The sequence below is a fragment of the Oncorhynchus clarkii genome, chromosome 1 (genome assembly GCF_045791955.1).
Source record: "Oncorhynchus clarkii lewisi isolate Uvic-CL-2024 chromosome 1, UVic_Ocla_1.0, whole genome shotgun sequence".
NCBI lineage: Eukaryota > Metazoa > Chordata > Actinopteri > Salmoniformes > Salmonidae > Oncorhynchus > Oncorhynchus clarkii.
The window spans coordinates 11,950,174-11,976,417 of record NC_092147.1 but is presented as its reverse complement, the minus strand read 5'-3'; the positions used below and the strand labels follow the sequence as shown (position 1 = coordinate 11,976,417).

Below are 26,244 nucleotides of genomic sequence, written 5' to 3'. Positions count from 1 at the left end.
ACAAGAATGTGAAAGTCCTTGAGTGGACCAGCCAAAGCCCAGACTTGAATCCCATTGAAAATCTGTGGAAATACTTGAAGATTGCTGTTCACAACTGATCCCCATCTAATTTAACAGAGCTTGAGAAGATCTGCAAGAAATTATGGGAGAAAATCCCCAAATCCAGATATGCATAGCTGATACAGACATACCCAAGACAACTCAGAGCTGTTCTTGCCACCAAAGGTGCTTCTACAAAGTATTGATTCGGGGGTGTGAATATTGAAAGTAAATTAGATATTTCTGTTTTTTTATTTTCAATAAATTGGCAACAATTTCTAAAAACACGTTTTAAGTTTTTATCATTATGGGGTATTGTGTGTAGATGGGTGAGTACAAAAATCTATTTAATTAGTTTTGAATTCAGGCTGTAAAACAACAAAATGTGGAGTAAGTCAAGGGGTATGAATACTTTGTGAAGGCTCTGTAGCTGTAAAATATAGATGGGATCTGTGCTGTCACAAGAAGCCCTGCAGAGGGTATGAATACTTTGTGAAGGCTCTGTAGCTGTAAAATATAGATAGGATCTGTGCTGTCACAAGAAGCCCTGCAGAGGGTATGAATACTTTGTGAAGGCTCTGTAGCTGTAAAATATAGATAGGATCTGTGCTGTAGCTGTAAAAGAAGCCTGTCTGCAGAGGGTATGAATACTTTGTGAAGGCTCTGTAGCTGTAAAATATAGATAGGATTTGTGCTGTCACAAGAAACCCTGCAGAGGGTATGAATACTTTGTGAAGGCTCTGTAGCTGTAAAATATAGATAGGATCTGTGCTGTCACAAGAAGCCCTGCAGAGGACAGTGTTTCATCATGTTAAACTCAAGAGATTTTTCACAGTAAAATAGTGAAAGCTGTTTGAGAGAAAGCTATGGGCCAATGTTTACAAACTCCAGTCCTCCAGTACCCCCCCAACAGTACACATTTTTGCTGTGGCCCCGGAAAAACACACCCGATTCAACTTGTCAACTAATCATCGAACCCTAAATGAGATGCGTCATCCCTTCGCAAAGGAATAGCTGCCGTGATTGGCTTTTTAGGTGCCTCTGCTACCACACGCAATATGAAGACTGATGATCGCTGTGTGGTACTCCTACACACTAATTTAGTTGAATAAGGTGAGTTTGTCAGGGGCTACAACACAAATGTGTTACTGGAAGGAGGAAACACTGCATAGGCTAGCAAACATTCATAATGTCACATATACAGTAGCATAATTAAGCAATAAGGCACAAGGAGGGGTGGTATATTGGCAATATACCACGGCTAAGGGCTGTTCTTAGCATGACGCAACGCGGAGTGCCTGGATACAGCCCTTAGCCGTGGTATATTGGCCATATACCACAAACCCCTGAGGTGCCTTATTGCTGTTATAAACTGGTTACCAATGTAATTAGAGCAGTAAAAATAAATGTTTTGTCAATACCTGGGGTATTCGGTCTGATATACCACGGCTGTCAGCCAATCAGCATTCAAAGGCTCGTACCACCCCGTTTTATAAAGAGGGATATAGTAGGCTGACTTTATTTGGATATTCCAACTGTAGATGCTCTACAGACTATCAGTAACATTTCAACTAGCTACTAACCCTAACCCTAACCTTAACCCTTATCCTAACCCTAACCTTAACCCTTATCCTAACCTTTATTCTGATCCTAACCCTAACCTTAACCCTTACCCTAAACCTAACCCTAAACTCAAACTTACCCTAACCTTTATTGTGATCCTAACCCTAACCTCAACCCTTACCCTAACCCTAACCCTTATCCTAACCCTAACCTCAACCCTTACCCTAACCGTAACCTTTATCCTAACCCTAACCTCAACCCTTACCCTAACCCTTATCCTAACCCTAACCTCAACCCTTACCCTAACCGTAACCCTTATCCTAACCCTAACCTCAACCCTTACCCTAACCGTAACCTTTATCCTAACCCTAACCTCAACCCTTACCCTAACCGTAACCTTTATCCTAACCCTAACCTCAACCCTTACCCTAACCGTAACCTTTATCCTAACCCTAGCCTTAACCCTTATCCTAACCCTAACCTCAACCCTTACCCTAACCGTAACCCTTATCCTAACCCTAACCTCAACCCTTACCCTAACCGTAACCTTTATCCTAACCCTAACCTCAACCCTTACCCTAACCGTAACCTTTATCCTAACCCTAAACTCAACCCTTACCCTAACCTTTATTGTGATCCTAACCCTAACCTTAACCCTTATCCTAACCCTAACCTCAACCTTTACCCTAACCGTAACCTTTATCCTAACCCTAACCTCAACCTTTACCCTAACCGTAACCTTTATCCTAACCCTAAACTCAACCCTTATCCTAACCTTTATTGTGATCCTAACCCTAACCTCAACCCTTATCCTAACCTTTATTTTGATCCTAACCCTAACCTTTATACTGATCCTAACCCTAACTGTAACCTTAGCATGGAGTTTCTTATCGACAGATCGTTTGATGATAGAGCATCCACAGATGTACTATCCAGACTATCCAAATAAAGCATGACCAACTGTAGTGTGACCATATTGCTTTCAAATTTGACTAATACATTCACAATATAGATGATTGTAACTATGTGTCAAGTGTGAATCAGGTCTACATCGAGATTCATGTAAAGCATTTTCATTGCAATCAGCCCTGGTGTCTGTGTGCCTTTAAGGGTTTTAATCACACAGTTGATGACAATACATGGTGCTGTAAACACCGCTGACGCTCAGCTGCGTGGCGGAGACAGCTCAAACCAAGGGCTGGAGCTGCTGTATTTACGTAGACTGGGCCATTCAAACGCTGTATTCACATCTCAAGCCTCATATGCCATCTCAAAGACGGTGCAGAATCTCCTGTCTGAGGTACAATGGCTAGAAAGACAGACATTCCTCCTTCATACTATGGTGAGTCGCCACATTCGTCCTTGTTTAACGTCGGTAACCTCAAGTTCTTTCTTCAAGACAACAAAGGGTAGCCAACAACGATATTCTTCAAACGCTATTCTTGACTTTGGTTATTGGGGTGGCTCTTCGCGCTAGGGCTGATTTACAAAATGTAACATTGAAGCAAGATACAATGTAACAATGTAATGTCAATGTAACGTTCATAGAAAGCGCTACAACTGGATGCCGATAATGAATGATGAATGGAGCCTCCTACCAAATTAGAAATTGCTTCGCGATAATATTTTAATTTGAAAGTAGGTTACTGGATATAAACATGGTAACGTTAAGATATTGTTTCTGTCACTCGAATCATGAAATGTAACACCAGTGGAACTATCAATCGTAGTTTGCTGTGGAAGTCGACCGTAGTTTTAAATGTATTTTTTCACATAATACAGGGCATCCTCTTGGGGATTGACACTTGGCATGTAGTGTACCTAGCTAACCGTATTGGTACGACATGGTATTGTTACAGTATTAAACACATACTATAGCCTAATTCTAACGATTTAAGACTGTTTTCTTTTCCCCAACCGTTGACAGCAGACGAAAGACCTAAAGGTATTGTTTTGATGAAGAAAAAAAGTGAATTGCATCTGAAATCCAAGACGAACAACAATACTTATTAACCATGTCCGTTGTTATTTGGCAAATACAAGGCAAACGATGTAAAAGACAATAGATTTTTCCCTTTGTCCCGAAGTGAGAGTTGTCCTCTGGTCGGCATATTCAATTCAATCTCTGTGAAGATTTACTGTCCATTAGCTGGTCCTCTTTGTTAGGTTGTCTATGAAAATCCGGGACTCGTGCCAGATGCCATAGAAACCACATTACTACAGTGTTTCAATTGTGAAACGACAGCTTTCATAAACAGTAACACGGTAATAACACAGTTTACCACAGATTGTCAGACAAAGGAGCGCTAATACGTAGACGTGGATGTTGATTAAGGCAGCCCCCGCACCTCTCTGATTCAGAAGATCCATTTCAGTTGAAGGAATTCAGTTGTACAACTGACTAGTCCATCCATCTTTCCCTTTCCCTTATAGTAGTGCATGCAGAGATATGCAAGCCATGGCTTATGTAATTACAGTATAACAGTCAATTCATCAAGGGCTTTATGACTCATGTCTGTTGGTTATTATAGACAGTGCATGTCATGGCATCTTATAAGTAACAGTTTTACAGTCATTATCATAGGAGGTGAACCCTCATTATAATCAATCATTTCTGTACATGATCATTCATTATAATTAGGCTCAAGCCATCCATATTATTGGTGAATTTGTCAAAAGACTGCTAATTCAACCAGCCCAGTTCATGCTGTGACAACTGGCAGATGTGTATAGCATTGTCATTGTCAGTAAGTGACATAGTCAGTCTACTCAGTATGACTTCATGGGAAAGCTGCAGTGTCTCTCATCTCTCCCTACACACTGACCCAGGGTTTCACTCAGTTCCCATGACTCCAGGCCCCTGCCAATCATGTTTGTAGCCTGTCAGCTGGAGATGAGGATTGGCTGCAGTGAAATAGACTCTCGCTGCCATCTCTTGAGACCTCCAACTGCCCACTCAGAATTCAGCCCACACTTGAACATTGTGTTGAAGCAGAGGAAGCTGTACGTACAGTACAGAATGATGTTCTGAACATCAGCATTTTACAATGAATAGTGCATGCTTATGGTACACGTGAGTAGATCATGCTTATGGTACACGTGAGTTGATCATGCTTATGGTACACGTGAGTTGATCATGCTTATGGTACATGTGAGTTGATCATGCTTATGGTACACGTGAGTAGATCATGCTTATGGTACACGTGAGTTGATCATGCTTATGGTACACGTGAGTAGATCATGCTTATGGTACACGTGAGTTGATCATGCTTATGGTACACGTGAGTTGATCATGCTTATGGTACACGTGAGTAGATCATGATTATGGTACACGTGAGTTGATCATGCTTATGGTACACGTGAGTTGATCATGATTATGGTACACGTGAGTTGATCATGCTTATGGTACACATGAGTTGATCATGCTTATGCCAATGCCACATTTTGGTGTTTATTGTTTAGAGATTTGGGATAATCTTACGCTCCTCCGTCTGAAAAGGAAACGAGGCCCTGCATCTTTAAATGCAGCCTGGGCAGTTGGAGACTCAGGCAGTGGACTATGGGATGGAGTTGTGCCGACTCCCCATGTTCAGGTCAGCTGCTGTGTCCAAGTGGTGTCTCTGGTGCTGATGCTCAGTCAGCCAGCCTGTCCAAATGGCCTTTCACAGGCAGCTCAGGGCAGGGCTGTCATGCAGAGAGGGATGATAGGTGCAAAAACTCTATAGTCCTCGCCAACCTGCCTCTCTAGCAAATGGAAATGCGTGGTGAATGGTCACACACACACACACACACACACACACACACACACACACACACACACACACACACACACACACACACACACACACAGGAACACTAGTCAATCAAGCACCAATACACATCGAATCAATGCACACTTGCAGACATGCTCAATTTGTGCATTTTCCATCACACACCAACATTCACACTTCTAGTGCATTTTTACAGACAAATAAAAATGTTAAATCATACATTTGCACAGTCATAGACAGTCCCTTCATTCATCCTCAACCTATTATAATGGATCCACAGCCAATACGTTCATCACTAATGCATCCTGAATGATGTTGTCATTCAGAAAGGTAGAAAATACTTAAGTTCGTAAGTGACTGTTTAGATTGAGTCTCGTTCAGCAACAAAAGTGTTGAGCTGGTCACCTTGTTAATGAACACATTTCTCACATGGTCAGGTTGCCTGAGCGTGGCATTCTCACACCCAGGCAATGCAGACTTTTCACAGAGGCTGACAAAGAGCTAGGAATACTTTTTTCAAAGACTCTCCTTATAAACTGCTGCGGTCGTAGTTCAGATGCCTCATCCCTTCAGACAGGAATAAGTGCCATGATTGGCTTTTTATTGAACCTTTATTTAACTAGGCAAATCAGTTAAGAACAAATTCGTATCTACAATGGCGTCCTACCGAGGAACAGTGTGTTAACTGCCTTGTTCAGGGGCAGAACGACAGATTTTTACCTTGTCAACTCAGGGATTCGATCTAGCAACCTTTCAATTACTGGCCCAACGCTCTAACCACTAGGCTACCTGCTGCTGTTAGTTGCCTCTGCTATCACATGTAATATGAAGACTGATGGTCGCTGGGTGGTACTCCTACACACTTTAATTTACTCTTTATAATGCTCCTACTCATTCTATTGAATGAGGTTCTTCCACTATGAAATTCTACAGTGCTTTTCTCTGGCTACTACAGCAGGATATCACGGTTCCCTGATGTTTTTAGAGACTACAGAAAGGTATTCACAGTGCTTTTCTCTGGCTACTACAGCAGGATATCACGGTTCCCTGATGTTTTTAGAGACTACAGAAAGGTATTCACAGTGCTTTTCTCTGGCTACTACAGCAGGATATCACGGTTCCCTGATGTTTTTAGAGACTACAGAAAGGTATTCACAGTGCTTTTCTCTGGCTACTACAGCAGGATATCACGGTTCCCTGATGTTTTTAGAGACTACAGAAAGGTATTCACAGTGCTTTTCTCTGGCTACTACAGCAGGATATCACGGTTCCCTGATGTTTTTAGAGACTACAGAAAGGTATTCACAGTGCTTTTCTCTGGCTACTACAGCAGGATATCACGGTTCCCTGATGTTTTTAGAGACTACAGAAAGGTATTCACAGTGCTTTTCTCTGGCTACTACAGCAGGATATCACGGTTCCCTGATGTTTTTAGAGACTACAGAAAGGTATTCACAGTGCTTTTCTCTGGCTACTACAGCAGGATATCACGGTTCCCTGATGTTTTTAGAGACTACAGAAAGGTATTCACAGTGCTGGCAGGCTTGAGACAGTAAATACTTCCACAAACTGGCTTCGTATCACGACAGGCAAACATGAACTGCCTTTTGTAAACCCTGTGCGAAGTGAACAGAGTTGGCTCTAAATGTCCAGCTGTGTCTCCTTGTTACAGGCAACGCTATGCACGAAGGCTTTGGATATCCCGTTTGCAGTATGAATACAGTCCCGCTCTTTGTTGGGCTAGTGGGCTAACTGACATTATACAACGAGTGGCTCTAATCTAATTGTGGATGATTGTGCTGATTGATTAAAACTGACAATGATTTATTAAACACAACTCAACGATACAAACTGTGTATAGTGAGTGAGACAGCTGCCGTTACAACACACATAGAAAACAGCTTCAGTCCCTGCTACTGTGAGGTTGGTGATGAGGACTTTGGTTGAGAGCAACACACTGCACTGAATGATTCAGGTCTATCAACAGATTCCACTCAGATGGATCATTATCCTGAGATGAAAGTCAGCTACTGTTGCTCCCTGTGTTATTTATTCTGTATGTGGGGAGGTGAGGGACTTGCATAACACCTCAGGGATGTGCTGCGTTGCACCGGTTTCTCAGCCAACTCCAGGCTGATCTGAATGACAAAATGACTGTGAGAGATGAGAAGGAAAGGAGAGAGTGGTAGAGGCATACGCTTATGAGAATCCTGTATCCTGAGGATAACCCAGTGTTCTTACTGACATTGATCACGTTAGGAGGCTGATCCAGAACCAATTCTTACTGTCACTTAATCAGTGAAGTCAAGTAAGTCTGATTGCTTTGGGTCCTGTAACACCCCATGCAACCTCAGGCAAATTGACAACAGAGTCGCATTAGCGAGTTGTTATGCTCGACATTGAAGCTCCGCTGTAGTTAGGGAGAGGAGGCAGTCTGAAATGCAATATTTAGTGTGTGAATGACAATAAAGAAACATTGTGTGTGTTTATGTGTAGCTAAGCATTTAAGCTGTGCTGTCTTTCCCTGAACCTACACATTACACAAGACGGTGATGAAGAAACAGGCGTCATTCCCGTGACTCAACCTTAAAATCCATATAAACCCAAACCAAAGCCCGTTGAGCTTGTCACTGATCCAGCATGAGAGACTAATTTCACAGGAACACTGGGCTGCTACTGATATGCCTGGGGACCTAGCTGCATTTCTGTCCCATCACACCCTGCTACATCACACAAGTAGCCAAGGTCACAATCCCCCAAACACTGCCTGACTCTCTCTCTACTCTGCTCCGATCTCTCTCGCTCTCTCTCTACTCTGCCCCACTCTCTTTCTCTCTCTCTCTCTCTCTCTCTCTCTACTCTCTACTCTGCCCCTGTCTCTCACTCTACTCTCTCCTCTGCCTCTCTCTCTCTACTCTGCCACTCTCTTTCTACTCTGCCTCTCTCTCTCTACTCTGCCCCTCTCTCTCTACTCTGCCCCTATCTCTCTACTCTGCCTCTCTCGCTCTGCTCTGCCTCTCTCTCTCTACTCTGCCTCTCTCTCTCTACTCTGCCCCTATCTCTCTACTCTGCCCCTATCTCTCTACTCTGCCCCTATCTCTCTACTCTGCCCCTATCTCTCTACTCTGCCCCTATCTCTCTACTCTGCCCCTATCTCTCTACTTTGCCCCTATCTCTCTACTCTGCCCCTATCTCTCTACTCTGCCTCTCTCTCTACTCTGCCCCTCTCTCTACCTCCCTCTCTACTCTGCCCCTCTCTCTCTACCTCTCTCTACTCTGCCCCTCTCTCTCTACCTCCCTCTCTACTCTGCCCCTCTCTCTCTACCTCCCTCTCTACTCTGCCCCTCTATCTCTACCTCCCTCTCTACTCTGCCCCTCTCTCTCTACCTCCCTGTCTACTCTGCCCCTCTCTCTCTACTCTGCCCCTCTCTCTCTACCTCCCTGTCTACTCTGCCCCTCTCTCTCTACTCTGCCCCTCTATCTCTACCTCCCTGTCTACTCTGCCCCTCTCTCTCTACCTCCCTGTCTACTCTGCCCCTCTCTCTCTACTCTGCCCTCTCTCTCTACCTCCCTGTCTACTCTGCCCCTCTCTCTCTACCTCCCTCTCTACTCTGCCCCTCTCTCTCTACCTCCCTCTCTACTCTGCCCCTCTCTCTCTACCTCCCTCTCTACTAAGCCTCTCTCTCTCTACTCTGCCACTCTCTTTCTACTCTGCCTCTCTCTCTCTACTCTGCCCCTCTCTCTCTACTCTGCCCCTATCTCTCTACTCTGTCTCTCTCGCTCTGCTCTGCCTCTCTCTCTCTACTCTGCCCCTTTCTCTCTACTCTGCCCCTATCTCTCTACGCTGCCCCTATCTCTCTACTCTGCCCCTATCTCTCTACTCTGCCCCTATCTCTCTACTCTGCCCCTCTCTTTACCTCCCTCTCTACTCTGCCCCTCTCTCTCTACCTCCCTCTCTACTCTGCCCCTCTCTCTGTACTCTGCCCCTCTCTCTCTACCTCTCTCTACTCTGCCCCTCTCTCTCTACCTCCCTCTCTACTCTGCCCCTCTATCTCTACCTCCCTGTCTACTCTGCCCCTCTCTCTCTACTCTGCCCCTCTCTCTCTACCTCCCTGTCTACTCTGCCCCTCTCTCTCTACTCTGCCCCTCTCTCTCTACCTCCCTGTCTACTCTGCCCCTCTCTCTCTACTCTGCCCCTCTCTCTCTACCTCCCTCTCTACTCTGCCCCTCTCTCTCTACCTCCCTCTCTACTCTGCCCCTCTCTCTCTACCTCCCTCTCTACTCTGCCCCTCTATCTCTACCTCCCTCTCTACTAAGCCCCTCTCTCTACTCTGCCTCTCTCGCTCTACTCTGCCTCTCTCGTTCTACTCTGCCTCTCTCGCTCTACTCTGCCTCTCTCTCTCTACTCTGCCTCTCTCTCTACTCTGCCTCTCTCTCTCTCTACTCTGCCTCTCTCTCTCTACTCTATTTCTCTACTCTGCCCTTCTCTCTGTAGCTCACTCTCTACTCTGCCCCTCTCTCTCTACCTCCCTCTCTACTCTGCCCTTCTCTCTCTACCTCTCTCTCTACTCTGCCCCTCTCTCTCTACCTCCCTCTCTACTCTGCCCCTCTCTCTCTACCTCCCTCTCTACTCTGCCCCTCTCCCTCTCTACTCTGCCCCTCTCTCTCTACCTCCCTCTCTACTCTGCCCCTCTCTCTCTACTCTGCCCCCTCTCTCTCTACCTCCCTCTCTACTCTGCCCTTCTCTCTCTACCTCTCTCTCTACTCTGCCCCCCCCCTCTCTCTCTACCTCTCTCTCTACTCTGCCCCCCCTCTCTCTACCTCTCTCTCTACTCTGCCCCTCTCTCTCTACCTCCCTCTCTACTCTGCCCCTCTCTCTCTACCTCCCTCTCTACTCTGCCCCTCTCTCTCTACCTCTCTCTCTACTCTGCCCCCCCTCTCTCTCTACTCTGCCTCCTCTCTCTCTACTCTACTCTGCCTCTCTCTCTACCTCCCTCTCTACTCTGCCCTTCTCTCTCTACTACTCTGCCTCTCTCTCTACCTCCCTCTCTACTCTGCCCCTCTCTCTCTACCTCCCTCTCTCTACTCTGCCCCTCTCTCTCTACCTCCCTCTCTACTCTGCCCCTCTATCTCTACCTCCCTCTCTACTAAGCCCCTCTCTCTACTCTGCTCTCTCGCTCTACTCTGCCTCTCTCGTTCTACTCTGCCTCTCTCTGCCTCTCTCTCTACTCTGCCTCTCTCTCTCTCTACTCTGCCCTTCTCTCTCTACCTCCCTCTCTCTACTCTGCCCCTCTCTCTCTACCTCCCTCTCTACTCTGCCCTTCTCTCTCTACCTCTCTCTCTACTCTGCCCCTCTCTCTCTACCTCCCTCTCTACTCTGCCCCTCTCTCTCTACCTCCCTCTCTACTCTGCCCCTCTCTCTCTACCTCCCTCTCTACTCTGCCCCTCTCTCTCTACCTCCCTCTCTACTCTGCCCCTCTCTCTCTACCTCCCTCTCTACGCTGCCCCTCTCTCTCTACCTCCCTCTCTACTCTGCCCCTCTCTCTCTACCTCCCTCTCTACTCTGCCCTTCTCTCTCTACTCTCTCTCTACTCTGCCCCCCCCTCTCTCTCTACCTCTCTCTCTACTCTGCCCCCCTCTCTCTACCTCTCTCTCTACTCTGCCCCTCTCTCTCCTCCCTCTCTACTCTGCCCCTCTCTCTCTACCTCCCTCTCTACCTCCCCTCTCTCTCTACTCTGCCCCCCCTCTCTCTCTACCTCCTCTCTCTACTCTGCCCCTCTCTCTCTACCTCCCTCTCTACTCCCTGCCCCTCTCTCTCTACTCCCCTCTCTACCTCCCCTCTCTCTACTCTGCCCCCTCTCTCTCTCTCTCTCTCTCTACTCTGCCCCCCCTCTCTCTACCTCTCTCTCTACTCTGCCCCCCCTCTCTCTACCTCTCTCTCTACTCTGCCCCCCCTCTCTCTACCTCTCTCTCTACTCTGCCCCCCCTCTCTCTCTACCTCCCTCTCTACTCTGCCCCCCCTCTCTCTCTACCTCCCTCTCTACTCTGCCCTTCTCTCTCTACCTCCCTCTCTACTCTGCCCCTCTCTCTCTACCTCCCTCTCTACTCTGCCCCTCTCTCTCTACCTCTCTCTGCACTCTGTCCATCACTCTGCCCCCCTCTCTCTCTACTCTGCCCCCCCTCTCTCTCTACTCTGGACCTCTCTCTCTCTCTCTCTCTACTCTGCCATTCTCTCTCTCTCTACTCTGCCCCCTCTCTCTCTCTCTACTCTGCCCCTGTCTCTACCCCTCTCTACTCTACCTCTCTACACTCTCTACTCTGCCTCTCTGTTTGCTGTAGGCTAGCTGCCAGAGGCTGACACTGAAATGCTAACCCAAACCCCCTGTGGGAGGGAGCCCATCCTGTACCCTGCTGCCTCTTTCCCCTACGGAGTGGATGTCAGTGGTGTGTTTACAAGGCTGGTAACAGGGAGATGTTATAAATACTAGTAATGTTTTAATGTACTAACTCAGTGAGAGTCCACTCCAGATATTCCAGCCGAGTGTAGTTCCGGGGGCTCAGTTGGTTGGAACATGCTGGTTGTAACATAAACATTGTGGGTTTGATACCTACACGGGCAGATAATCTATTGGGGAACCGAGTTAAGCTCAGGGAGGACTCAGGAGTTGGTTATATGAGTTCTTGTCTCTCAAAGGAGGAACTGGCGGCTCACGTATGATTTTATGTTTTCTGAGCAGATCAACCGGTCAAACGTTTTAGGACATCTACTCATTGAAGGGTTTTTCTTAATTTTTTACAATTTTCTACATAGTAGAATAATAGTGAAGACATAAACTATGAAATCTCATATGGAATCATGTAGTAAGTGTTAAACAAATCAAAATATATTTGAGATTCATTAAATAGCCACCCTTTGCCTTGATGACAACGGCACACTCTTGGAATTCTCTCAACCAGCTTCACCTGGAATGCTTATTCAACAGTCTTGAAGGAGTTCCTACACATGCTGAGCACGTGTTGGCTGCTTTTCCTTCACTCTGCAGTCCGTCTCATCCCAAACCATCTCAATTTGTTTGAGGTTGAGGATTGTGGAGGCCAGGTCATCTGATGCAGCACCCCATCATTATCCTTCTTGGTCAAATAGGCCTTACACAGCCTGGAGTTGTGTTGGGTCATTGTCCTGTTGAAAAACAAATTATAGTCCAACTGAGCGCAAACCAGATGGGATGGTGTATTGCTGCAGAATGCTGTGGTAGCCATGCTGGTTAAGTGTGCCTTGAATTCTAAATAAATCACTGACAGTGTCACCAGTCACCAGTGCTGCATCAGATGACCTGGCCTCCACAATCACCCGACCTCAACCCAATTGAGATGGTTTGGGATGAGTTGCCCCTGTCTTTCTCTCTTTCTACTCTGCCTTCTCTCACTCTACTCTGCCCCCCTCTCTCTCTCTCTAGTCTGCCTCTCTATTTACACTGACCCTCTCTCTACTCTGCCCTTCTCTCACACTACCCCTCTCTCTCTCTCTAGTCTGCCTCCCTATGTACTTTGCCCCTCTCTCTACTCTGCCCCTCTCTCTCTCTCGCTCTCTACTCTGCCCTTCTACTGTCTCTCTCTACTCTGACCCTCTACTGTCTCTCTCTCTACTGTCTCTCTCTCTACTCTGCCCCTCTCTACTCTGCCCCTCTACTGTCTCTCTCTCTACTGTCTCTCTCTCTACTCTGCCCCTCTCTCTACTCTGCCCCTCTACTGTCTCTCTCTCTCTACCTCCCTCTCTACTCTGCCCCTCTCTCTACCTCTCTCTCTACTTTCTGATCCACGCCCTTACCTTAACTTTTTTATTTTATTTTTTTTATCTGTGACCGAAAGATACATATCTGTATTCACAGTCATGTGAAGTAAATTCATTAGGCCCTAATCTATACATTTAAATTGGCTGATTTCCTTATATGAACTGTAACTCAGAATCTTTGAAATTGTTGCTTTGCTGCAGGAGACACTTTTGCGTTTCACAAAATAGATGGCAACATGAGGATGGATAATTGTGTGGATATATTGAAGCAACATCTCAAGACATCAGTCAGGAAGTTAAAGCTTGGTCGCAAACAGGTCTTCCAAATGGTCAATGACCCCAAGCATACTACCGAAGTTGTGACAAAATGGCTTAAGGACAACAAAGTCAAGGTATTGGAGTGGCCATCACAAAGCCCTGACCTCAATCCCATAGAAAATTTGTGGGCAGAACTGAAAAAGCGTGTGTGAGCAAGGAGGCCTACAAACCTGACTCAGTTACACCAGCTCTGTCAGCAAGAATGGGCCAAAATTCACCCAACTTATTGTGGGAAGCTTGTGGAAGGCTACCTGAAATGTTTGACCCAAGTTAAACAATTTAAAGGCAATGCTACCAAATACTAATTGAGTGTATGTAAACTTCTGACCCAATGTGATGAAAGAAATAAAAGCAGAAATAAATCATTCTCTCTACTATTATTCTGACATTTCACATTCTTAAAATAAATTGGTGACCCTAACTGACCCAAGACCGGGATTTTTACTAGCATTAAATGTCAGGAATTGTGAAAAACTGAGTTTAAATGTATTTGGCTAAGGTGTATGTAAACTTCTGACTTCAACTGTATTCGATCGTATACTTAGGATGTAAGCAAGGTTTGAAATGATTATGTTTTAGTCTGACTTCTTGTAGTCCATTTGCCGTCCACAAATGATTTGTAATTATGTTCCGGCACCCTGACCTTCTGCTCAAGAAAAAATTGGCCCGTGGCTGAATCTAGGTGATGATCCCAGGCCTAGACCAGGTTTGGTGCCCCTGGGGAATAGTGAGAGAGAGGGAACTGTTTAGAGCAGGGGTGTCAAAGTCAAATGGACGGAGGGCCAAATAAAAAAATCAGCTACAAGACGAGGGCCGGACTGTTCGAATGTTCATTGAAAATTTTTTAAATGACGCATATAGTCTAGTGAACCTAATTGAACCTACTGAAAACCTAACAAATATATTACAATATGATCAGATAAATAAAGCAATATTTTCTTATGGCTCTGTCAGTAATCTTTAATTTTCAACAGACACAAAAGACAAATTTCCTTTATATAAATATCCCCATAACATGAACATTAAATGAAAGAAACCGGTATTCAAGGCACCATCAGTAGACTATATTTTCTATTTTAGCAAAAGTGGGCTAAATTTACTTCAAAGAAAAAACAATAATAGCAATTTTCTATCATCCACTCAACTGAAATATTTTTAAAATATAATTGGATTGAAATACAAAAAAATAAAGTGCAAAAATCTATTAATCAAAAACAACACTTTGTTTAAGGAGAAGTAACATGCAGTGAAAACAAATATTAAATTTTAACTTTTAAACTTGAACTGAGTAAAAACTCTAAATATGTGATTGCACAGTAATGTTCACTTGTTTGAGGTTGAGGGTGATACTTGGTGGTGTCCCATCTTTTCCACAAGTTCATCAATGTTCGGGGTAAGGCTCTGAGCTGAAGAAATCCTCAGAATTGAGTGGAGGTGTTCAGCAGTAAGTCGACTTCTGTGTGATGTTTTGTTCAGGTTCATCAAAGAAAACAGTTGTTCACACAGGTATGTGCTGCCAAACATAGACAACGTTTGAGCAGCCTGGATGCGCAGCTGGGGCATTGTGCCGGGGAGGAAACGGGCGAACTCCGCAGCACCCACTGCCGCATATTTTGCCCTCAGTGCATCATTGCATTGGAGGTCAATCAACTCCATTTGGAGGTTTGGTGGTGAGCTTTCCACGTCAACAGCAAATGGGTTACCGAGCAGTTCCAACCTGCTTTTTTGTGCTTCAAAGTCAGCAAATCGGCGTCGAAAGTCAGCGGCAAGCATACCTATTTTATCAGCCAACTGTGTGCTCGGGAACGCACTGGTAGAGAGCTTCTCTTTCATGGTCTGGCAGCTGGGAAAGTGGCTCAAATTTTCTTTCCGCATCTGCGTCTCCCACAGAGTCAGTTTGGTTTTAAATGCCTTCACTGTACTGTACATATCAGAGATGACACGATCCCGACCCTGCAGCTGCAAGTTTATTGCATTCAGATGACTCGTAATGTCACACAGAAAAGCCATTTCACACAGAAACATTTCGTCTCGGAGTTGTGTTGTGTCTTTCCCTTTGCTGTCCAAGAACAGACAAATCTCCTCACGAAGCTCGAAACATCTTTGAAGCACCTTTCCCTGGCTTAGCCATCGCACCTCTGTGTGATAAGGCAAATCACCATGCTCCGTTTCTAACTCCGTCAGAAATGCCTTGAACTGGCGGTGATTCAAACCTTTGGCTCTGATAAAGTTAACTGTGCGCGTGATGATGCTCATTACATGCTCCATTTTCAAGGCTTTACCGCACAACGCTTCCTGGTGTATGATACAATGATAAGCTGTCAGCTCACCTGTCGCGTTTTCCTCTTGCATCTTTTCCCGTATCTTCGCCACCAGTCCGCTCCTGTGTCCACACATCGCAGGTGCTCCGTCGGTTGTCAAACCCACGAGTTTTTCCCAAGGCAGCTCCATCTCATTTACACATCTTGACACCTCTTCATACAAATCATGCCCCGTAGTTGTGCCATGCATAGGACGTAAAGCCAAAAACTCCTCTGTCACGCTTAGGTTGGAGTCCACTCCGCGGATGAAAATTGACAACTGGGCAATGTCAGAAATGTCGGTGCTCTCATCCACAGCCAAGGAATATGCAATAAAATCTTTTCCCTTTTTCACAAGCTGCTCTTTTAGATTGATGGACAACTGGTCTACTCTCTCGGCAATGGTGTTTCTGCTCAGACTCACATTTAAAAAGAGTTGCCTTTTTTCTGGGCAAACTTCGTCACAAACTTTAATCATGCAGTTTTTGATGAAATCCCCCTCCGTAAATGGCCGGGCTGATTTAGCGATCTCTTCTGCCAAAATAAAACTGGCCTTGACAGTTGCGTCCGCGTGTGTGTCCGCGTGTTTCGTTTCATAATGTCGTCTCAGATTATACTCTTTCAGTACCGCCACACTTTCTCCACACAGAAGACACACAGGTTTTCCAGCTACCTTCGTGAACATATACTCCGACTCCCACCTTGTTTGAAACCCCCGGTTCTCAGTATCCACCTTCCGTTTTGCCATTTTTGATGGGTATCTGAAAGTTAATTTTACTGTGATGCTGACGACTGCTGTGCCAATAAATATTGAAATGAAGCAGCCTACTGCTCGGTGCGTCACCTTTGCATTGTGGGAAATGTAGTATTGGTGCGTGTAAAAGATCTGCGGGCTGCCGGCTTGCTGCGGGCCGGTTCTAATAATAAATCAAGATCATCCCAGGGGCCGTAAAAAACCTTCTTGCGGGCCGGATGTGGCCCGCGGGCCTTGACTCTGACATATGTGGTTTAGAGAGAAAGAGTGTGTGTGTGTGTCCATGTCTAAAATATAATACAGCCATCTACAGCTGCTTCTAAGATAGATTCCAAATCATTTAGGTTGGGCAGAGAGAGTGGGGAGTCTGATCAGCACACTGCACCCAATGGAGCCTCAGAGGAGTGTATGTTCAGGCCACTCACACTGCCTGTGTGTCATAACCCACCAAGCAGAGTTGAGATTGGTGTGCCAAGCCTCTAAGTTGGGTTTTATGGTGAGACAGAACACAGTTATATTTTAGTCATTTAGCAAACACTTATATCCAGATAGAATTACAGTAGAGGTTTCATACGTTTTCTTCTCACTGGTCCCCCATGGGAATCAAACCTGCAACCCTGGCATTGCAAGTACCATGCTCTACCAACTGGGCACCACAGGACCACAGACAGGGTTGCTACAGTAGAGACAGACCTGACAGAATACTAACAAGCGAGACATGTCTTAAAGGTGAAAAACACCACTCCCAGAGTCTTTAATATGTTCCTGAATGAATAGAATGAGAAAAGGTCAACCAAGAGGCATCTCAGGTCCAACCCATGCGTTGCACCTGCAGCTGTTAAACCGTTTTCCTGGTCACCTTATGAAAGAAGCCTGTGGGACGGTGGTGCCCCTGTCTGCCTGTTTTGGTGTGTCTGAGTAATCTGTGAGTTTATGGGGAAAGGTTGAGGAATGGAGAGAAATGGGGAGAATCTGAGGGCGCAGGGAGAAACGGTACTGTACTTATATTGTATATTAGGACAATAACGTACACAATCCCAGTAGGCCAATATCTCAATTAAGAGGTGTTTTAATAAAATAATATGCTGCTGTGTTTGTGACCTGAGAAATGTTTTATAACAGACACATGCATTCAGTCTGGCCTCATCCCTTTTGGAGCCTTTTGTGGAGCACTCTCACAGCCCTCTACCAAGAACATCCTGTTCCACCAATGATCATGACAACATTCATTTCTGTACAACGTCACTCTCACAACCCTCTACCAAGAACATCCTGTTCCACCAATGATCATCACAACATTCATTTCTGTACAATGTCACTTTTACAGCGCCCTGAAAGGATGCTAGAGATTGTCTAGTTGAAGCTGTTCTATATCGTCAAGTACATCCATTGATTAGTCACAGAATGATTGGAAGTGGAATGTGGTTGGAGTGAAACTATCAATCTGTTCTGTACAGTATGTCACAGTCAATGCTATCTGTTCTGTGGTGTACATTGACCCATAATGCTATCGCTATGGCAGACTGAGGATGCAAATGGGATTGGAGTACGAGGATTAGTGACAAAGCCTCTGTCTGAACCTGATGTGTAATGTCATACCCAGTCTGCCCTCAACGCCCCAGAGAGTAGCTATAATCGCCACAATTCATTTGCTGGGCTGAAGACATCCTATTGTTTTTAAGGTAAGGCAATAAATAGTCCATAGAGGAGAAATAATTACAATATAGCAATTAAACACTGGAGTGATAGAAGTGCAGAAGATGAATGTGCAAGTAGAGATACTGGGGTGCAAAGGAGCAAGATAGATAAATAAATAAATACAGTATGGGGATGAGGTAGTTGGATGGGCTATTTACATATGGGCTATGTACAGGTGCAGTGATCTGTGAGCTGCTCTGACAGCTGGTGATTAATGCTAGTGAGGGAGATATGAGTCTCCAGCTTCAGTGATTTTTGCAGTTCGTTCCAGTCATTGGCAGCAGAGAACTGGAAGGATAGGCGGCCGAATGAGGAATTGCCTTTGGGGATGACCAGTGAAATATACCTGCTGGAGCGCATGCTACGGATGGGTGCTGCTATGGTGACCAGTGAGCTGCGATAAGGCGGGGCTTTACCCCCGCTTTGTGAGTAAGACCTTTAGACAGGTCAACATTCACAATGTTGAAGCATGCGCTGACCAACTGGTAAGTGTCTTCACTGACGTTTTCAACCTGTCCATGACCGAGTCTGTAATAACTACATGTTTCAAGAAAATCACCATAGTCCCTGTGCCAAAGAACACCAAGCTAACCTGCCTAAATGACTACCGACCCGTAGCACTCTCGTCTGTAGCCATGAAGGGCTTTGAAAGGCTGGTAATGGCTCACATCATCACAAACATCCCAGAAAAACCCTAGACCCTCTCCAATTTGCATACCGCCCCAACAGATCCACAGCAATCTCTATTGCACCCCATACTGCCCTTTCCCACCTGGACAAACGAAACGCCTAAGTGCGAGTGCTGTTCATTAACTATAGCTCAGTGTTCAACACCATAGTGCCCTCAAAGCTCATCACTAAGCACCTCCCTCTGCAACTGGATCCTGGACTTCCTGACGGGCCTCCCCCAGGTGGTAAGGGTAGGCAACAACACATCTGCCATGCTGATCCTCAAGACGGGGGCCCCTTAGGTGTGCGTGCTTAGTCCCCTCCTGTACTCCCTGTTTACCCATGACGGAGTGGCCAAGCACAATTCCAACACCACCATTAAGTTTGCCAATGTTTCTGTATACTTCTGGCCCTTCTTTGGATAATGTGTTAACAACCCTCCAGGCAAGCTTCAATGCCATACAACTCTCCTTCCGTGGCCTCCAATTGCTCTTAAATACAAGTAAAACTAAATGCATGCTCTTCAACCGATCGCTACCTGTACCTACCCGCCTGTCCAACATTACTACTCTGGACGGCTCCGACTTAGAATACGTGGACAACTACAAATACTTAGGTGTCTGGTTAGACTGTAAACTCTCCTTCCAGACCCATATCAAACATCTCCAATCCAAAGTTAAATCTAGAATTGGCTTCCTATTTCGCAACAAAGCATCCTTCACTCATGCTGCCAAACATACCCTTGTAAAACTGACCATCCTACCAATCCTCGACTTTGGCGATGTCATTTACAAAATAGCCTCCAATACCCTACTCAACAAATTGGATGCAGTCTATCACAGTGCAATCCATTTTGTCACCAAAGCCCCATATACTACCCACCATTGCGATCTGTACGCTCTCGTTGGCTGGCCCTCGCTTCATACTCATCGCCAAACCCACTGGCTCCATGTCATCTACAAGACCCTGCTAGGTAAAGTCCCCCCTTATCTCAGCTCGCTGGTCACCATTGCATCTCCCACCTGTAGCACACGCTCCAGCAGGTATATCTCTCTAGTCACCCCCAAAACCAATTCTTTCTTTGGCCGCCTCTCCTTCCAGTTCTCTGCTGCCAATGACTGGAACGAACTACAAAAATCTCTGAAACTGGAAACACTTATCTCCCTCACTAGCTTTAAGCACCAACTGTCAGAGCAGCTCACAGATTACTGCACCTGTACATAGCCCACCTATAATTTAGCCCAAACAACTACCTCTTTCCCTACTGTATTTTATTTATTTATTTATTTTGCCCCTTTGCACCCCCATTATTTTTATTTCTACTTTGCACTTTCTCCCATTGCAAATCTACCATTCCAGTGTTTTACTTGCTATATTGTATCTACTTTGCCACCATGGCCTTTTTGCCTTTACCTCCCTTATCTCACCTCATTTGCTCACATTGTATATAGACTTGTTTATACTGTATTATTGACTGTATGTTTGTTTTACTCCATGTGTAACTCTGTGTCGTTGTATGTGTCGAACTGCTTTGCTTTATCTTGGCCAGGTCGCAATTGTAAATGAGAACTTGTTCTCAACTTGCCTACCTGGTTAAATAAAGGTGAAAAAAATAAAAAATAAATAAAAAAAATGACACAACAGTGGTAGGCCTGATCACCAACAATTATTAGACAGCGTATTGGGAGGAGGTCAGAGACCTGGCCGTGTGCTGCCAGGATAACAACCTCTCCCTCAATGTGATCAAGACAAAGGAGATGATCGTGGACTACAGGAAAAGGAGGACCAAGCACGTCCCCATTCTCATTGACAGGGCTGTAGTGGAGCAGGTTGAGAGCTTCAAGTTCCTTGGTGTCCACATCACCAACAAAAATATAATGGTCCAAGCACACCAAGACAATTGTGAAGAGGGCACAACAATATTCCCCATCAGGAGACTGAAAAGATTTGGTATGGGTACTTAGCTTCTCAAAGTTCTAGAACTGCACCATCAAGAGCATCCTAACGGGTTGCATCACCGCCTGGTATGGCATCTGCTTAGCCTCCGACCGCAAAACGCTACAGAGGGTTGTGCTTACAGCCCAGTACATCACTGGGGCCAAACTTCCTGCCATCCAGGACTTCTATACCAGAGAAAGGTCCTAACAATTGACAAAGACTCCAGCCACCCTACTCATAGACTTTTCTCTCTGCTACCGCACAGCAAGCGGTACCGGAGCGCCAAGTCCAGGTCCAAAAGGCTTCTGAACAGCTTCTTCCCCCAAGCCATACTTCTGCTGAACAGCTTCTTCCCCCAAGCCATACTTCTGCTGAACAGCTTCTTCCCCCAAGCCATACTTCTGCTGAACAGCTTCTTCCCCCAAGCCATACTTCTGCTGAACAGCTTCTTCCCCCAAGCCATACTTCTGCTGAACAGCTTCTTCCCCCAAGCCATACTTCTGCTGAACAGCTTCTTTCCCCAAGCCATACTTCTGCTGAACAGCTTCTTCCCCCAAGCCATACTTCTGCTGAACAGCTTCTTCCCCCAAGCCATACTTCTGCTGAACAGCTTCTTCCCCCAAGCCATACTTCTGCTGAACAGCTTCTTCCCCCAAGCCATACTTCTGCTGAACAGCTTCTTCCCCCAAGCCATACTTCTGCTGAACAGCTTCTTCCCCCAAGCCATACTTCTGCTGAACAGCTTCTTTCCCCAAGCCATACTTCTGCTGAACAGCTTCTTCCCCCAAGCCATACTTCTGCTGAACAGCTTCTTCCCCCAAGCCATACTTCTGCTGAACAGCTTCTTCCCCCAAGCCATACTTCTGCTGAACAGCTTCTTCCCCCAAGCCATACTTCTGCTGAACAGCTTCTTCCCCCAAGCCATACTTCTGCTGAACAGCTTCTTCCCCCAAGCCATACTTCTGCTGAACAGCTTCTTCCCCCAAGCCATACTTCTGCTGAACAGCTAATCAAATGGCTACCCTGACTATTTGTATTTGTTGTACGCTGCTGCTACTCGCTGTTTATTATCTATGCATAGTCACTACCCCTACCTACATGTACATATTACCTCGACCTACCTGTACCTCTGCACACTGACTCGGTACCAGTACCCCCTGTATATAGCATCGTTATTTTATTGTTGGTCTTTTGATTTATTTTTTGTAAATATTTTCTTATCCAACGACGCAGTTTTAAGAAGGGCTCGTAAGTAAGCATTTCCCGGTATTGTATTCGGCGCATGTGACAAAAAATTTATTTTGATCCTTTACATATACACCCTCCTAACATCCTCATTCCTAAACTTTGTTTGTGCATGCATACTACAGACATCAACATATTTGTTTTTGCTCTATGTACACAACCTGCATCATCATCTAATGTCTTATGTAACAACACCTCAACGTGAGATGAGCCAACGCACTGAGAGTAGAGTAGCCTATCAGGCACCAGGCAACAGAGCCAACACACAGAGTAGAGGAGCCTAGCAGGCACCAGAGCCAACACACAGAGTAGAGGAGCCTAGCAGGCACCAGGGCCAACACACAGAGTAGAGGAGCCTAGCAGGCACCAGGCAACATTAGCCAAAACACTATATTAGCTAACTGCCACAGTATGCCTTGGAGGCATTTTCCAAATGTTGTTGACTACAGCCCTTCATTCAGCCTGACTGACCCCAGCACATCACACATCCACTACTCTCCCTACACTTGTTAAGTCTAAAAACAGCACAGTCGTCAACCAGGGCCGAGTCTACTGGTGGCCCAGTGTTACCGATTTAATGTCAGGCCCCCGGTACTGTATAATGGGACTGAAATCACTTGAAATCACTGTGGTGAGCCAAGCAGTCAAGTAATAAAGCCAAGCAGTCAGGTCTCACAGGTTGTGCCCAATAAGCAAATCCTGGTTTTGTGTGTACTGTAGAATCTAGTGCATTTCAGCTACTCATGTTGTTGAGTAATGTTCTTAGGTGTTCACTGAGTCCCTGATAACTTGTGTTTTACGTCCAAGAGAGTATTCAGACAATAGTATGATGAGCCACCCACGCCAAGCTGGTGTCCTCTCTTTACATCCTACAGTTGGCCGGGGCCCACGGCCCCCCATCCGTTCCCCTGTTGGACACTGTGGTGTTTGTCAATGAAGTGGGGCGCAATATTGCAAGCCCTCCCGAAACAATATTCTCCTGCCCCTCGCTGTTGCGCAATCTGTCCTCTCAACATTAGCTTCCCTTCATCTCTGTAGCTCCCCCCCCCCCCGTACAGACCAGTCTGTTTTCACCACGATGGATGACAAAGTCCAGGGAGCACTCAGTCGTTTGAAATGTTCACACCCCGAGGTCAATGAAAATGATTTTCCTCTGTATTTCTAATCTACCTGGCTGCTTGGAACCCGGTCCAACAGATACAGTAGTCAGCTCACAGCCCCCGGCAGCTGGACCTCTAATGATCTCTGATGTTACTTCATCTAATCTACCTGGCTGCTTGGATCCCGGTCCAACAGATACAGTAGTCAGCTCACAGCCCCCGGCAGCTGGACCTCTAATGTCCTCTGATGTTACTTAATCTAATCTACCTGGCTGCTTGGATCCCGGTCCAACAGATACAGTAGTCAGCTCACAGCCCCCGGCAGCTGGACCTCTAATGATCTCTGATGTTACTTCATCTAATCTACCTGGCTGCTTGGATCCCGGTCCAACAGATACAGTAGTCAGCTCACAGCCCCCGGCAGCTGGACCTCTAATGTCCTCTGATGTTACTTCATCTAATGCTACCTGCTGGCCGCTGGTTTGCAGGAACATCCACCGGGATATACAAACAACAACATGCGCCATGCGTACGTGCTGACACAGATCAAACCAATCTCTTACTGCACAGGACCTGGTTTCTAATATCTGCTCTGAAGCCGTATATTGCAGGAATTGTCCATGGTGAATTAGTTTGGTCATTTGCCATTGGCAGTTAATTGAACTGGCTTTGAAAGTTCTGTTGAAACCTTCTCTATGACCCTGCTGGTGTCCCGGGGTCCATCCCGACATGTTGCACTCATCTAAGGGAAATTTGTAAACATCTGTGTCCGGGTCACACAGATACTAAGGTGGTTAGATGGTAGTTAAGGACAATGCGGTTGTTTTGCTGCTTTTGCCTGAGGAAATAGATGGTGTTGCTGTCATGACCTTCATGTCTTGGAGCATGGCAGGCGAAATCACCAATTGGTTTGTCACTGCATCATTGATGTCTCATATCTTTATAGCACAGATGTGCATCCGTGTGTCAAACATATCGATGTGGTTTGCCTATTAAAATAACTTGACGTGCTATATAAGGAAATAGCTAACTCGGTAGCCTGGTCCCAGATCTGTTTGTGATGTCTTGTCCTGTGGTCATTGTCATGCAAAACGTGACCAGGCTGTTAACACAACTCTACATCTACGCTCTCTCTTATCTGAATTCCAAGGTTGCTGTAGTCTCCTGCTGACTGCACCTGGTCCTGTGACTCTTTGTCCTTGGCTGAGAGATGCAGATTAATCCTAGAAAATCTCCAAGGTCCTGGGCGTCTTTATTTAGAACCAAAATACAACGTCATTGCGGTAGAGAACAATGGACTGTATACTCAGTGGGTTGGAGGAGCACAGCGTCTCTGGCACAGGGGGGTTATGGGTCCAAGTCCTTTGAATGTCGTACTTTTACATTTCTCTTTGCATAAATAACTAATGACCTCCTCCGAATGTGATGCCTGAATGTCGGGACAGTGCTGATGGAGACAATGCTCTTCACCCGGAAATGTTGAACACTTCAGCCACGTGATTGATCGTCAACATGAGAGCGTTGCCATGTATCTTTCTCACTCTCTCTCTCTCTCTCAGCCAATGACACCCAGTGATTCATGAGTGCTCAGTGAGGAGGCCAAGTGCGTAGTACAGTGTCTCCGGTGCTGGGTTCTGCCAAGTGGGCTGTATCTCTGAGAGCAGAAGCAGGCCTTCAGAGACAGATGGGAGATAGGCCCACTCATGTTGCTCTGAGAAATGACACTCTCTGTGTGATGATGAATGTGCTCACAGGAACAGTTCATACTGCAACTCCACGGGGGCACCGGAAAACATATACAGCACACATACAAACACACGTTGGGATGTGGACGTGGACACACTCTCACACACTCAAGCAGGCACGAACACATACACATAGTAGCTTGGCATCATGTTAGCATCTCAGTACTGCTACACAGGATGCGTCACAAATGGCACACCTCTACTTAGTCTACTACATTTGTACCGGTAGGAAGTTATGCACTGTTAGGGGAATATGGTGCCATTTGGACTGAAGATACAGGAAGGAGCTGTGAACTGAACTAGTTAGTGCCCTCCCAGGCAGTTGGATGTTACGCTTATTGCCGGAACAGACCAGACACAATTTTATGTCTACTGGTAAATGTGTTGTTGTTTCACTTCCTCTCACTGATCACCGTTCCTGTCAGTAAGACCAGGTGCAGCTACTGTATGTTACTGTTTTTAAACACTTTATTTCTGCTCTGTAGTCTACATTCAATAACTTCTCTTTTGATCTCATGCAGTGCTGTGAAAAAGCATTTGCCCCTTTTTAATTTTCTCTACTTGTTTGCGTATTTTTGATACTGAATGCTATCAGATCTTCAACCCAAACCTAATATTAGATAAATGGACCCTGAGGGAACAAATAACACAATGATTACATACTTTGATTTATTTCCTAAACAAAGTTATACAACACCCAAAGCCCCTGTGTGAAAAAGTAATTGCCCCCTTACACTCAATAACTGGTTGTGCCACCTTTAGCTGCAATGACTCCAACCAAACACTTCCTGTAGTTGTTGATCAGTCTCTCTTGTCACTGTGGAGGAACTTTGGCCCACTTGTTCATGCAGAACTGCTGTAACTCAGTGACATTTGTGGGTTTTCAAGCATGAACTGCTCATTTCAAGTCCTGCCACAACATCTCAATTGGGATTAGGTCTGGACTTCGACTAGTCGAAAAACCAAATTCCACAGTAAGATGTGAGAGACTGATAAGCAACTTTGGTTGCAGTCATTTCAGCTAAAGGCGACACAACCCGTTATTGAGAGTAAGGGAGCAATAACTTTTTAACACAGGGGAATTGGATGTTGCATGACTTTGTTAATCAAATAAACAAGTATAAAAAAAATGTGTATTTGTAAACTCAGGTTCCCTTTATCTAATATTACATTTTGGTTGAAGAATCAAAAATATACAAAAATAGAGTAAATCAGAAAAATGGCAAATACTTGTTCACTGTACATGTAAATTGTCTTAGCAATATTATAGACGTCCCTGTTTCTAAGCCGAGTAGTTCTCTGAGACACCGCTG

At 45.6% G+C, this 26,244-nt stretch overlaps 1 protein-coding gene across 3 annotated transcripts in view; it reads left to right on the top strand.

The window, feature by feature from the left end:
- Positions 1 to 26,244, top strand: part of LOC139422652 (choline transporter-like protein 5-B) — a 99,593-nt gene that overhangs the window by 26,951 nt on the left and 46,398 nt on the right. For 2 of the 3 annotated variants that reach the window (XR_011635754.1, XM_071173951.1), the window contains exon 1: positions 2,727 to 2,944. The exons of the other annotated variant lie outside the window; for it this stretch is intronic. Coding sequence is in view for 1 of the 2 variants with exons in the window: in XM_071173951.1 (XP_071030052.1) it covers positions 2,908 to 2,944 (37 nt within the window). In the remaining variant the exon portion in view is untranslated. Of the gene's footprint in view, positions 1 to 2,726; positions 2,945 to 26,244 lie in introns of those variants that run through there. 3 annotated transcript variants of the gene reach the window in all.